At 46.4% G+C, this 12,736-nt stretch overlaps 1 protein-coding gene across 6 annotated transcripts in view; it reads right to left on the reverse strand.

The window, feature by feature from the left end:
- Positions 1-1,043: 1,043 nt before the first annotated feature.
- Positions 1,044-12,736, reverse strand: part of ksr1a (kinase suppressor of ras 1a) — a 47,508-nt gene continuing 35,815 nt past the window's right edge. Inside the window, exons 5-22 of one of the 6 annotated variants that reach the window (XM_029700924.1) lie at positions 11,148-11,335; positions 10,123-10,192; positions 9,917-10,000; positions 8,264-8,325; positions 7,821-7,930; positions 7,533-7,695; positions 7,077-7,118; positions 6,626-6,674; positions 6,469-6,526; positions 6,072-6,341; positions 5,724-5,920; positions 5,512-5,608; positions 5,255-5,388; positions 5,005-5,136; positions 4,736-4,871; positions 3,923-4,056; positions 3,513-3,521; positions 1,044-2,787 (exon numbers count right to left, since the gene is read on the reverse strand). In XM_029700924.1, the coding sequence (XP_029556784.1) occupies positions 3,515-3,521; positions 3,923-4,056; positions 4,736-4,871; positions 5,005-5,136; positions 5,255-5,388; positions 5,512-5,608; positions 5,724-5,920; positions 6,072-6,341; positions 6,469-6,526; positions 6,626-6,674; positions 7,077-7,118; positions 7,533-7,695; positions 7,821-7,930; positions 8,264-8,325; positions 9,917-10,000; positions 10,123-10,192; positions 11,148-11,335 (1,933 nt within the window). In that variant the 3' untranslated portion in view covers positions 1,044-2,787; positions 3,513-3,514. Of the gene's footprint in view, positions 4,057-4,735; positions 4,872-5,004; positions 5,137-5,254; positions 5,389-5,511; positions 5,609-5,723; positions 5,921-6,071; positions 6,342-6,468; positions 6,527-6,625; positions 6,675-7,076; positions 7,119-7,532; positions 7,696-7,820; positions 7,931-8,263; positions 8,326-9,916; positions 10,001-10,122; positions 10,193-11,147; positions 11,336-12,736 lie in introns of all 6 variants that reach the window. The other 5 variants (XR_003867914.1, XM_029700925.1, XM_029700923.1 and 2 more) reach the window with 5 other exon arrangements.

Consider the following 12,736-nt stretch of genomic DNA (forward strand, 5'->3'; position numbering starts at 1 on the left):
GAGTCAAGACTAAACCAATTGGTGGTGTGCAGACTGGTTTTATATTATTCTTAACCATTTCACACAAACCAGAAAAAAATGCAACAATATGTCTGTGAAACTATATATTCACAGTATTATGAATGAATTGTGGTTTATTTGGTATCATTTCTTAGTGTGACTGATTTTACTAATTGCATTAGTACTGTACAAAGTTATAGGTGTGCTATTTGATAGATTCCCCCACTCCCCCTACCTGGGCTTCCAGTGGGGAGACCTGAGGTCAACCTACCCCACCCCCCTCCCCATCTCGTACTTCTGAGTGGGAGATCTTCTTGCCTAGCTAACAAACTAGAATCAGGGCGCCCACTCCGACAAGGTTAATTGACCAACAGTCCAACACGGTGACATATCACTGACGTGACGTGCAAATGAGCGATAGAAAACCGATCGCGCAAATGTCACCATTCCAATTTTTTTGTGTGGGCGCCCCGTGCCGCCCCCGGCAAGATGCCTATACCTAAATCTGCCACTGTGTGTACTTGTATATTTAGCAGCTCTAGGCGTTAATTTGACGTGTGCAGGACCGCTTACAGCCGTTTATTTAGCACGTTAGACCCCCTGCAAGCACATTTGCACGCGCTTATTTGATGCGGGTAGGCGTTAACTTAGTGCGTGAACACGTTAACTTAGCGCCTGCACCGGCTTACTTCACACTCTTAGCATTAAAAAGATCGCGATTTGACCACGTTCTTCTTGACCCAAATGGCTTTCCATACATTTGACACCTAACATTTTTTTGGACAGCCCTGGGCCTCTTCGTCTAACGAGCCCACAAGGGATAGCTACAAACTAAAACAAAATGAAAAAGTAATTTGAATAAAATATACTACACTAGTCTCTAGATATGTTAATTCATTTAGATATTTGTTTTTAATGGCCTTACTCCCCATCATATCTTTTGAACATATGGCATGGGTACAGAGTGACCAGTAACTAAATATAACTGACTGTAAAAGCCCATAACATAACTAAAATACTTTATTCAATTCAGCTCAAACAAATTATGACATAACAAGCTTCATTTTATTCTTTCAAGGATGAAAACAGAAACTGTGTTCACAGAATGGTAGCCACATGCAATACAAAAATATGAATTTTTACATGACATAAAAAACATGAATTGACCCATTCAAAAAGAAATGTACAGTATTTTTACAGTATTTTGTACATGAAAAAATATAAAGATATATACATCTGTAATAGGGGAGCAGTACCTATTTCAAAATGCGATGTATTGTACATATAAAATGTTTGTACAAATATTAAAAGAGTTAATTAGCTGTACATTAAATAATGTATCTACATGTATATCTTACATACCATTGATATCATCAATACATTTACTGCAGTCTTTCACTAAATCAACCCTATATATTTCAATACAATACACTCACTTACACTCACAAACACACACAAATACAAGCACACCAACTGAAGCTGGCCATCACTAACGGAATACAGACAAGCGCGCACATGTGGTCATGTTTAAGGAGTAAATTATAGGACACCTTGGTGCCAGGTTTCTGTTCTATTTTTTGGGCGCTGTAAATGAATCTACTATACTACTTGACTTGATCTAGCTCTCTACAGCGCTCCCAGGCTGAGAGAAGGCATCCCTGCTTCTCCGTGGCTCCCTCTTATGCATTTTAATAATCAGGGCACTCGCTTCATTATCAAATACCTTCAGTCCTAAATAACCAACATGATTCCATTCCCAGTGTGTAGTGAGATGAGAGGAAGATCACATCGCATGCTGACACCTCTGAGGCTGTGGTTTCAACATATTCATTCTTCATTTATGCAATGAGCTGTTTTCAAATGTATGGTTTCATCAGATTCTGCTCAGACAAGCAACACAGAGACATGAGTCAATTCAATCATGCTCTCGCAACTCCTGAGACCTTAGTCCTTTCAAACTTTATGAAACAAAAAAACAAACACTGTAAATGATTTCTCAAAATAGGAACCAACAACTAAAGGTAAAAGTTTGTATCTTATAATTTTTTCTCCTGTTGAAATAATGTGTACAGGTCGTGTGCAGGAGGCAGACAGAGGGCAGCACGGTGACGGTGTCGCAGCGCATGCCACTGAAAAACTGCAGAGAGCTGAAGGGTAAGAGTCAAGAGGCAGTTGGATTACATCACTCAAGCAGCCCGAAGCTTCTAGACCACAATGAGAAAAGAGGAAGGAGTGAATGCAGTGGTCCATTGAGGATAGGAGTTACAACCATTGTTTTGGTCCAGCAAGTGTCTGGGTCGCATCGTCTGGGAGCCCCCAGTAGGAAGAACCACATCACAGCAGCACAGAGAGGAGGGAGAGCAGGGCAGGCTGCAGACGGAGCAGAGCACAGCAGAGCAGCCGTCAGCCACCGGGCTCATACCAGAGCACACCGGTCAGTCTCAGAACAGACACCACAAGCCGGTTATTCACAAGCCTCAGATAGTCCAAAAAGCAACAGTAGAAAAAAAATGAAGGCAATATGTTTTGAGACGAAGGAAGGAAAGTTGAGGGGAGGTAGCGAAGCACTACCCGCGGCATCCTCAGTCCAGCACCCTCGTCTCCCACACAACCAAACACTACAGTTTAATAGACATGGAAGATCAGGCTGTGGGTTAGTGGAAGCAGTGTCTGTGTCAGGCAGAGTCAATGCTTTGATCAATCCTAAGAGTTAAGGATTTCAGGAGCATGCAAGGCAGACCCAGGCTTTGTTTTGCATTGCTTATATTTCATAGTGACGGCTACAACCTATATTAGGAAGAGAGAAAACAGAAAGAGAGAGAACAAATGAAACATGGAGGTTAGAGACTGTTAGTGAAAATATAATAACAGGTTAAAATTAAGAGAATGATTTTAGAAGAAGACCGGTGGAGTAGAAGAGACAGGTAAATACTTCAACATGAAACAAGGGCCCAGATTTCTGCACCACAGGAATCTCAAATGAGCCTTCTCATCACAAAAACCTCTTTCAGGATTTACAAGCCCATGCAGTGTCTCAACAGACCATTGCAAACACCATGCAAGCTGGTAAGCGCTTCTCTTCCCATTCAAGCTCTGGCATGCTATGCGGGCACAATTTGTTGGGGCATCAGTGGCATCATTACTGATAGTGTTGGCAAAGGACAGCTTGTTTGAAAACAAACATAAGACCAGTAGCTAGCTCCACTAGCAGAGAGTTGTTGAACTGGTAGGGGCTCTTACTGGACAAATAGTTCATGTGTAGAGAAGACTCCACCCATGAGCCTTTGAGTGACAGACGTGCAGTATGTAGTGAATGAGGAAGTTACAGAGAGCGAGCAGGAGAGAGATGGCAGGAGATGAGTGAAGGTGGAGAGACAAATCTGGACCAGGTACTGTACACCTAACATATGAGAAGAAAGGGGTGGGGAGGTGTATGGGTACAGAGCAGGTCAGGAAAAAGTCCAGGAAAGGGAGGGACAAAACAATGCTTTTAAACAGAAAAGTGCACTCACAGTCACATCCTGGAGGAGAAAGTTTGGGAAACAGAAGATAAAACAGAAAATTCCCTTAGCGTCACATATAATGGTTCATTTCTAAATGCTTCACCATTAGAAACCACTGTCACTCATATTACAGTGGTCAACGTATCTGTAATGGACCATCAAGAGGGTATGTGGCTCATGACTATAAACTACTACCAAGAGTCAACTCAGTCATCCCCTGCCTAGTCCCCATCAGTGACATCAGTGGCCCTAATACCGCACAGCAATCTGGGGGTCATCTTTTACATGCCTTCAGCTGAACCCCTTTGTTTCATACACAAGTCCATTCCAGATGAGTCAGAACCCAGTCAGGGGTCAGAGTGCATGGCAGGGCGGGCAGGCATGTCCTACTCCCATACCTCCACCTCTAGGATACGTACTCTGCAGACTTCCAGAAGTGTCCAGGGTGGGACAGTCTCCGGTTGAGTTTGGGCAGCTTCTCCAGCATGTCTGCCAGTTGGGTGAAGGTGGGCCGCTCCCTCAGGTCGTAGGCCCAGCAGGCAGACAGGATTTCCTGCACAGACAGGAAGGATTAACGTCATCACTTCATGCCAACACAATGCAGAGATGTATCCTGTAGTCAGCTTTAATTTCTTCTCTACTCTATCAAGGTCATCCTTTAAAAACATAGCATGAGCAAATACCCTCACTTACCCTGCTAGGATTAAGAAAGATGCAATTCCCCCCAAAAAGTATGTGCATAGATTTCTACCTGATTCCACCACAACGTGATCTGGCACCAGAGCATGTGAGCGGAGATGAGCGGTTGGAAATCCCACTCATGCTTTCGGGATATGTGTCTTTTCAGATGCCACAATGATTCTTTAGTTGTGGACACTACATCACCACACTCCCTCTCTTGCTCTTGGTCCTCATCTTTGTAAGTCACCTTGATTTAGCACCTGTGTGTTCTATCAGTTTCTTTATGAAAATATTTAGTTAAGTACATGACAGTAGCTAAAGCAAGGGGCTATAGAAGCACACAAGTAGACTACAAATGCATGCTGGGCCGGGCATGCCCTGAGCTCCTGAAGTGAGCGCTACTGCTGCGAGATTCCCAAAGGCTGGAGCGTAGGCCTTCTCGCCCGCCTCAATTTCGCTCCAGCCTTTGGGAATCTCGCGCCGGGCTCCAGTCAAATTGGGCATGCTCCACTCCAGCTCCTCTCACATAAGTGCTTCCCCCCTCCACACACCGTGACCTCCTTGCCCAGGTTGATCTCTGCCAGGACCTTCTTGATGCCCTCGCCGCTCCCCACCTGCCAGATGGTAGCCTCCACAGGCTGGTTGGTGATAGGCCAGTCCCTGGCTTGGAGCTCGTACCAAATGGTGCTACAAGGGGGCAACCAGCAATATGGTCATTCCCCAGAACCAGTTAACTGTAAAGTGAAGCAGTCTCAAAGAGAAACTATTCTGCTATTAATGATAAAGAAAAGGTACTTCGGAATCTGCTTAGAGAGCGTACCCAAAGGCGTAGACGTCTGCAGCGTTGGAGAAGGGCAGGCGGTCCTCGTTGTTTCCAGGGCTCATCCTGCGTACGATCTCTGGCGCCAGGTAACAGATCCAGCCATGTGGAAGCTTCAGCTCGTTGTCTCGCCTGTGAGTGAAAACACACGCACACACACAATAAGAAGCCACTGGTAGGGGAACACAGACCCACAGAGCATCCACCAGCTGAGATGATAGCTGAAGGAACCAATATTTAGAGTCCATACCTCCCCTCCTGAACCACTCCAGAGATCCCAAACAGGCCGAAGTCTGTAATAATCACTTTATTGGTGTCATGAAAGACGTTCTTTGACTTCAAGTCCTTGTGGACAATGCCTTTGGCATGCAGGTAGCCCATTCCCTGTGTGGATTAAAGTAAGGAAATAAGGACATACAGTAAATATATATTACACATACTGTATATGTCAACATTGCCCATCTACCTATACAAATCTGAAAGGACCGAACAGGAATAGAAGTTCACCTTTACAATTTCTTGAGCGATTTGCCTCGTCTTGTTTATATCCAGTGTGTTTTTGGTGTCCCGAACCACAGAGTATAGTGTCCTCCCTTTACAGAAACTGGAGAGAAACATTTGAATGAACAAATGGAACTGAACAAGTAAACAACAGCTATGGTGGACTGAATATACCAAAGAGATATTAATTTGGGATGTAAGTTAGCCCCTCCCCCTACCTGGTGATGATGGCGAGGTGGGGCGGAGCCATGCATGCCCCCATGAAGAGGACCACGTTCTCGTGGCGGGTCTGTCTGTAGTTCATCACCTCCTTCTTAAACAGCTTCAGGTGGTCCTGGTTGTTCCCATCTATCTCCAGCAGCCGGATGGCCACCTCGCCATGCCAACGCCCCTTATGCACCTTGCCCCAACGGCCCTGGAGTGAAGGAGGGAGTGATTTAATGACACTTTCAGAAACACACATTCAATGGGTTTGAATAGAAAACACTGATAGTTTCATGCATATGTAGCTCGATCATTGAAAAGGTTATCTCCAGTGAAAACAGTGTGTTCTATTGCTCTCTCACCTTCCCAATGAGCTCTCCCAGGTCCAGCTGTTCGAAGGGAATGTCCCACTCCTGCAGGTAGACGCTGGTCTGGCTGGCCTTACGGGAGATGGGGCCTTTCCAGCGACCACCCCGTGAGCTGGGCAGGTCATCCAACTCATCACCATCACACTCACCGTCCGAACCCCCATTCATCCCACTCCCATCGTCATCTTCCTCATCATCCTCCTCCTCCTCCTCCTCTACTGGGTCTGGGTCTATCTCAGGTTCAACCTCCTCCTCCTCTTCCTCCTGTAGGACATTCATGCATGGCCAATGTTTTTGGTTTTGGGCATGTGTCTGCACATATGTTACAGTTACTCTGCACACGCGCACGCGCACACGCACACACACACACACACACACACACAGTTTCTACCTCTCCGTCCTCATCCTCAGCCAGTTCAGCGTGCATGTCATCTGCTGGTTCAGTCTCACTGTTGGGACGGGTCAAACCACAGTCACAACGTCAGAGTGTTCTGAGTGTTGCACCATTAAAACACTATTGATAAATTAAATAGACAGGCGAGCCTTACACTGTGTCCTGGAGGGCTTCAGAGTGCAAAGTAGTGGAACTGGACACATCTGGGAGAAAATAATACAAGTATTCAGTATGCAATAAAACTATTTTGCTCTTAAAGCCAAACTTGCATCCCTCATGTAGTTTCTTTGCCCACTTATATTGGCCCCTTGCCATAGCAATGTGTTGACAACCACCACCACCACAATATGATAGGACATGCAATTCTGAAACTCCCCAGCAGGTGGCCCAGAGACCCATCTCCACATGAGATAATGCAGTCTAAATATCACACAGCACAACACATTGTTCCAAGGCATTCACAAATGCACAACTTGGTCATATAATCCACTAAACCCGTGAGTACATGCAGGAGATAGACAGAGCTGACAGGGTTGGTTGTGGCTGAGGATGTGGGCAGGAGTGAGCGTCGCCCAACAGTGTCTGGGACTATACCGTAAACTCACCAGGGAAGATAAACTGCTGTCTGTGCTGAAAGTAGCAGGCAGCTTAGGGAAAAGACAGGGAAGAACCAACAAGCATGGAGAGGAGAGAAGGACTCTGGGTTAGAGTAGCCATTAAAACAACCCTAGTCACACCCACCCACCCACCCACCCACCCACAGGAGTTCCTCTGTGTTAGTGGTATTAATGAAGAGAGGGAGAGAGAGGGAGGTCGACCACTGCTGCCCGGCCATTCCATTCCAAGTCAAGCATTCACTAAACAGAAAATGTGACTCAGGGAAACATTCTGTGTAATGAAGAACACAATGCAAGCACGCACCTTGATAGTGGGAGAATGCTGGCTTAACTGTGTGCAGTGGACATGCTTGTGTGGTTGTTTATATATCCGTGTGTGTTTGTGTGTGAGAGCGGTGATTGTGTGTATTTGTATAAGTGTGTGAGTGATGGTCAGGGACCTACCTGGGAAGTGGAAGCGGTTTTCCCGGTGGCCCTTGGGCGAGGGGTTGGGGGGCGGTGTGGCACTGGGAGGGTTCTGGAAGGGAGCGGGGGAGGAGGGTGTGGAGGAGGTGGTGGAGGACGGGTTACTGCTGGAGTCCAACTGGTTCAGCACAGGGGGGTGATCCTGAGAGAAGGAGAACAAATACACTGATCAAAGTCAATAACACACTTGTCTGTCCTAACAGCATCATGCACATGATTATCATCAAAGCTGTGATGTAATATCTAAGCAGGTGTGATTGGTTGTACCTTTTTGGTGATGGCCTTTGGAAGTGTGCCAAACTGTGGTGCATCTAATGGCCGGTCCACAGGGTTGTTGATGTCAGACGGCACAGACTCAGTCCTCCGGATTTTGGTGACTGGAAAGAAGAGATTGGGATCATAACCCTCATACTTGTTGAATCTATGTAGGCCCTTTAATAAACTACGGATGAACATTTAGCAGGTTGACGTTTATTGGGATGAGTCTTGTCCTGGAGGTAGAACTGAGTGATTTTCTGTTAGATGTGCCAGCTGCAAAGTCAAAATTGGTTAGAGGTAGGCATTATTGTTATCATTGCAGTTAAGGTTAGGTTTAAAATCAGATTTTATGACTTTGTGCCAGTTAGTGACCCCTCTGCAGAGCTGCCTCCAGTACATGAGTCATCCCAATAAATACTAACCTGCGAAAATGTGTGGTGTGGAAGGCTTACTTGGCAGAAAGGAGATTCTGCAGGAGGGAGATTCTTTAGTACACTTATTATGGCACTTTAACCTGCAGACAGGAAACAACCTATCAGAGAGCAGCACAGAAAAACGAACCACCAAAAGAGGATGAAGTTGTATTTTACTGCATTGTACAGACACTCAACCTAACTCCAGAACATCTCAGAGAGCCTCCCTATCCTCCTCTCCATGTCTCCTCACTTCACTCAACCTAACTCCAGAACATCTCAGAGAGCCTCCCTATCCTCCTCTCCATGTCTCCTCACTTCACTCAACCTAACTCCAGAACATCTCAGAGAGCCTCCCTATCCTCCTCTCCATGTCTCCTCACTTCACTCAACCTAACTCCAGAACATCTCAGAGAGCCTCCCTATCCTCCTCTCCATGTCTCCTCACTTCACTCAACCTAACTCCAGAACATCTCAGAGAGCCTCCCTATCCTCCTCTCCATGTCTCCTCACTTCACTCAACCTAACTCCAGAACATCTCAGAGAGCCTCCCTATCCTCCTCTCCATGTCTCCTCACTTCACTCAACCTAACTCCAGAACATCTCAGAGAGCCTCCCTATCCTCCTCTCCATGTCTCCTCACTTCACTCAACCTAACTCCAGAACATCTCAGAGAGCCTCCCTATCCTCCTCTCCATGTCTCCTCACTTCACTCAACCTAACTCCAGAACATCTCAGAGAGCCTCCCTATCCTCCTCTCCATGTCTCCTCACTTCACTCACCCTAACTCCAGAACATCTCAGAGAGCCTCCCTATCCTCCTCTCCATGTCTCCTCACTTCACTCAACCTAACTCCAGAACATCTCAGAGAGCCTCCCTATCCTCCTCTCCATGTCTCCTCACTTCACTCAACCTAACTCCAGAACATCTCAGAGAGCCTCCCTATCCTCCTCTCCATGTCTCCTCACTTCACTCACCCTAACTCCAGAACATCTCAGAGAGCCTCCCTATCCTCCTCTCCATGTCTCCTCACTTCACTCAACCTAACTCCAGAACATCTCAGAGAGCCTCCCTATCCTCCTCTCCATGTCTCCTCACTTCACTCAACCTAACTCCAGAACATCTCAGAGAGCCTCCCTATCCTCCTCTCCATGTCTCCTCACTTCACTCAACCTAACTCCAGAACATCTCAGAGAGCCTCCCTATCCTCCTCTCCATGTCTCCTCACTTCACTCAACCTAACTCCAGAACATCTCAGAGAGCCTCCCTATCCTCCTCTCCATGTCTCCTCACTTCACTCAACCTAACTCCAGAACATCTCAGAGAGCCTCCCTATCCTCCTCTCCATGTCTCCTCACTTCACTCAACCTAACTCCAGAACATCTCAGAGAGCCTCCCTATCCTCCTCTCCATGTCTCCTCACTTCACTCAACCTAACTCCAGAACATCTCAGAGAGCCTCCCTATCCTCCTCTCCATGTCTCCTCACTTCACTCAACCTAACTCCAGAACATCTCAGAGAGCCTCCCTATCCTCCTCTCCATGTCTCCTCACTTCACTCAACCTAACTCCAGAACATCTCAGAGAGCCTCCCTATCCTCCTCTCCATGTCTCCTCACTTCACTCAACCTAACTCCAGAACATCTCAGAGAGCCTCCCTATCCTCCTCTCCATGTCTCCTCACTTCACTCACCTGCAGTGTTTACACTTCACCCCAAACATCATGTTCTTCTGACACACCTGACACGTCTGGGACAGCCACGACTTGGTGGAAAACCTGCACACAGAATCATCAATTGCTTAAACCATCAATAGTGTTTTGCTATATCTACAGCAGATTGAAAGTATATTTCATATTTTCATCATGTCAGTCTGAGGCTTAAAGGTGTAGTCAGCAACCTGTGGGTGACGGCCAGGCCTATGTCTCTCCTCACTGCCTGTGGGGAGCCGCGGCGCAACCCCATGTTATCTGGAGAGAGACAGAGATGTCAAACACTAGGAGTCAAACGGAAACCTGGCAGAGGAGGATGTGTTTAAAATGGAGTATTAGCACAAAAACTGCACATGTTCTATGAAGTTTAGAGGCTAGTATCAAAACGAAATGAGTGGTACTCAGGGAAATGCTCAATTCTGGTTCTTTTCCCAAACTTCCAACATTTCCAGAAATCCTGGTTGGAAGACTCCTGGAAGTTCCCAGAATTGTTCAACCCCACCACTATGTGCCAAAAACAATGAAAAACATTTACTGTTCATTTTACAAGTTAGAACAAATTTAAGTGAGACCTATTGACGTTGGTCGGTAGGTGAATCTCCTACACATGAATCATTCTGGAAAGATACGGACGCAAAAGCACACACACTGTCAACACACACACACACACACACACACTCACACGGTCAACAGACACACACTCAACACACACACGCTCAACATACACTCACATGCTCAACACACACACTCAACACACGCTCACACTCTCAACACACGCTCAACACACACTCACATGCTCAACACACACACACTCGCTCAACACACACTCAACACACAATCACTCAGTCAGTCACTCTCAAAGACACAAATTTGTGGGAGTATTAGATTTATCTCTAAGCTGTCAAATAAAGTGGAGGAGTAATGTCATCTATACAAGCGATGGGGTCAGAGAACTCTCCCCCACATCACAGCCCCTCGATGGAACAACCCCAGCAATCTACCGACTGAAACACACACTGCCTCTGAGCCAAACTGGGACGGCTACTGTGGCCCTCCAGCCAGTTACTGGAAAATAAATCATTTCTTTACAGAGAGCACACATAGACAAAGGGTCCATTCTATCAGAGTAGTTCACCATGCATTTACCAATCTACTCAAAGGAAGATTCCTTACATATAGCCTAAGTGGGGAAAGTAGACGTGTGTGAACTCACTCTTGAGGTGGGATGAATGCTCCTCCATCAGGGTAGGGGTGCCGGGTAGGGTGTAGGGGGCGGTGGCGGGGGCAGGGGTGGAAGCCCCGGGGGTGCGGGCAGACAGGTGGGGGGAACGGGAGGGTGAGTCCTCACAGCCATTCCCATTGATCTGAACGTTGAGGAACAACTTATTCTGCTTTGCACACCTGAGGGGAAAAAAATAACACACTGGGACGTCAGTACAGTGGCACGCTGCTGCTCCCACACCCTCATCTCAACACAGTCAACACTAGATTACTCAATCACAATCCCAAATGGGCCACCATACAGATCACCAAAGACAATAATTTAATGGCTATCCTGTACCAGCCATGTTATGCAAGTGGCAGAGAGGAGAGGAGCGAGGCAGAGAGGCAGATAGGGAAGGAGGGAGACATTAACAGCAGGTCTTGGCACAGGGCACTCAGCCACAACCTCCACCACAGCAGAGCACAGGCCAAAGGGCTGAGCGTCCTCTGCCTGGCACTGGGTCAGGAATGCAGAGTGCTGATCAGGCAGCAGGCAGCCCCACTGCCTTCCTGCCTGCTCTCTCTGGGCTCTATACACAGTGGAAAAGGCCTGTGCCTCCCTATGCCCCCGGTCACACTCATCAGTGTCCTCACATGATAGGTCTGTGGTCATACGGTCTACTTCTATATTAAGTATATAGTCTATGTATGTATCATTAAGCTATATTATCAGTCCTGTTTAAATACTTCCATCTAGTCAGGTTCCATTCATTACGGCTGAGCTTTTCATCACTAATGCTACAGTGCCTTGCAACGATATTCATCCCCTTGGCATTATTTCCTACTTTGTTGCATTACAACCTGTAATTTAAATTGATTTTTATTTGGATTTCATGTAACAGACATACACAAAATAATACAAATTGGTGAAGTGAAATTAAAAAAATAAACTTGTTAAAAACAAATTCTAACGGAAAAGTGGTACGTGCATATGTAGTGGCCAGAAAAAAAGCCATTGCTTAAAGAAAAAAATAAGCAAACACCTTTGGTGTTCACCAAAAGGCATGTGGAAGAGTCTCCAAACATATGGAAGAAGGTACTCTGGTTAGTTGAGACTAAAATTGAGCTTTTTGGCCGTCAAGGAAAACGCTATGTCTGGCGCAAATCCAACACCTCTCATCAACCCGAGAACACCATCTCCACAGTGAAGCATGGTGGTGGCAGCATCATGTGTGGGGATGTTTTTCATCGGCAGGGACTGGGAAACTGGTCAGAATTGAAGGAATGATGGATGGCACTAAATACAGGGAAAGTCTTGAGGGAAACCCGTTTCAGTCTTCCAGATATTTGAGACTGGGACGGAGGTTCACCTTCCAGCAGGACAATGACCCTAAGCATACTGCTAAAGCAACACTCGAGTGGTTTAAGGGGAAACATTTAAATGTTTTGGAATGGCCTAGTCAAAGCCCAGACCTCAATCCAACTGAGAATCTGTGTTATGACTTAAAGATTGCTGTACACCAGCGGAACCCATCCACCTTGAAGGAGCTGGAGCAGTTTTGCCTTGAAGAATGGGCAAAAATCCTAGTGGCTAGATGT

Source organism: Salmo trutta, chromosome 19, assembly GCF_901001165.1.
Source record: "Salmo trutta chromosome 19, fSalTru1.1, whole genome shotgun sequence".
Classification (NCBI taxonomy): Eukaryota; Metazoa; Chordata; class Actinopteri; order Salmoniformes; family Salmonidae; genus Salmo; species Salmo trutta.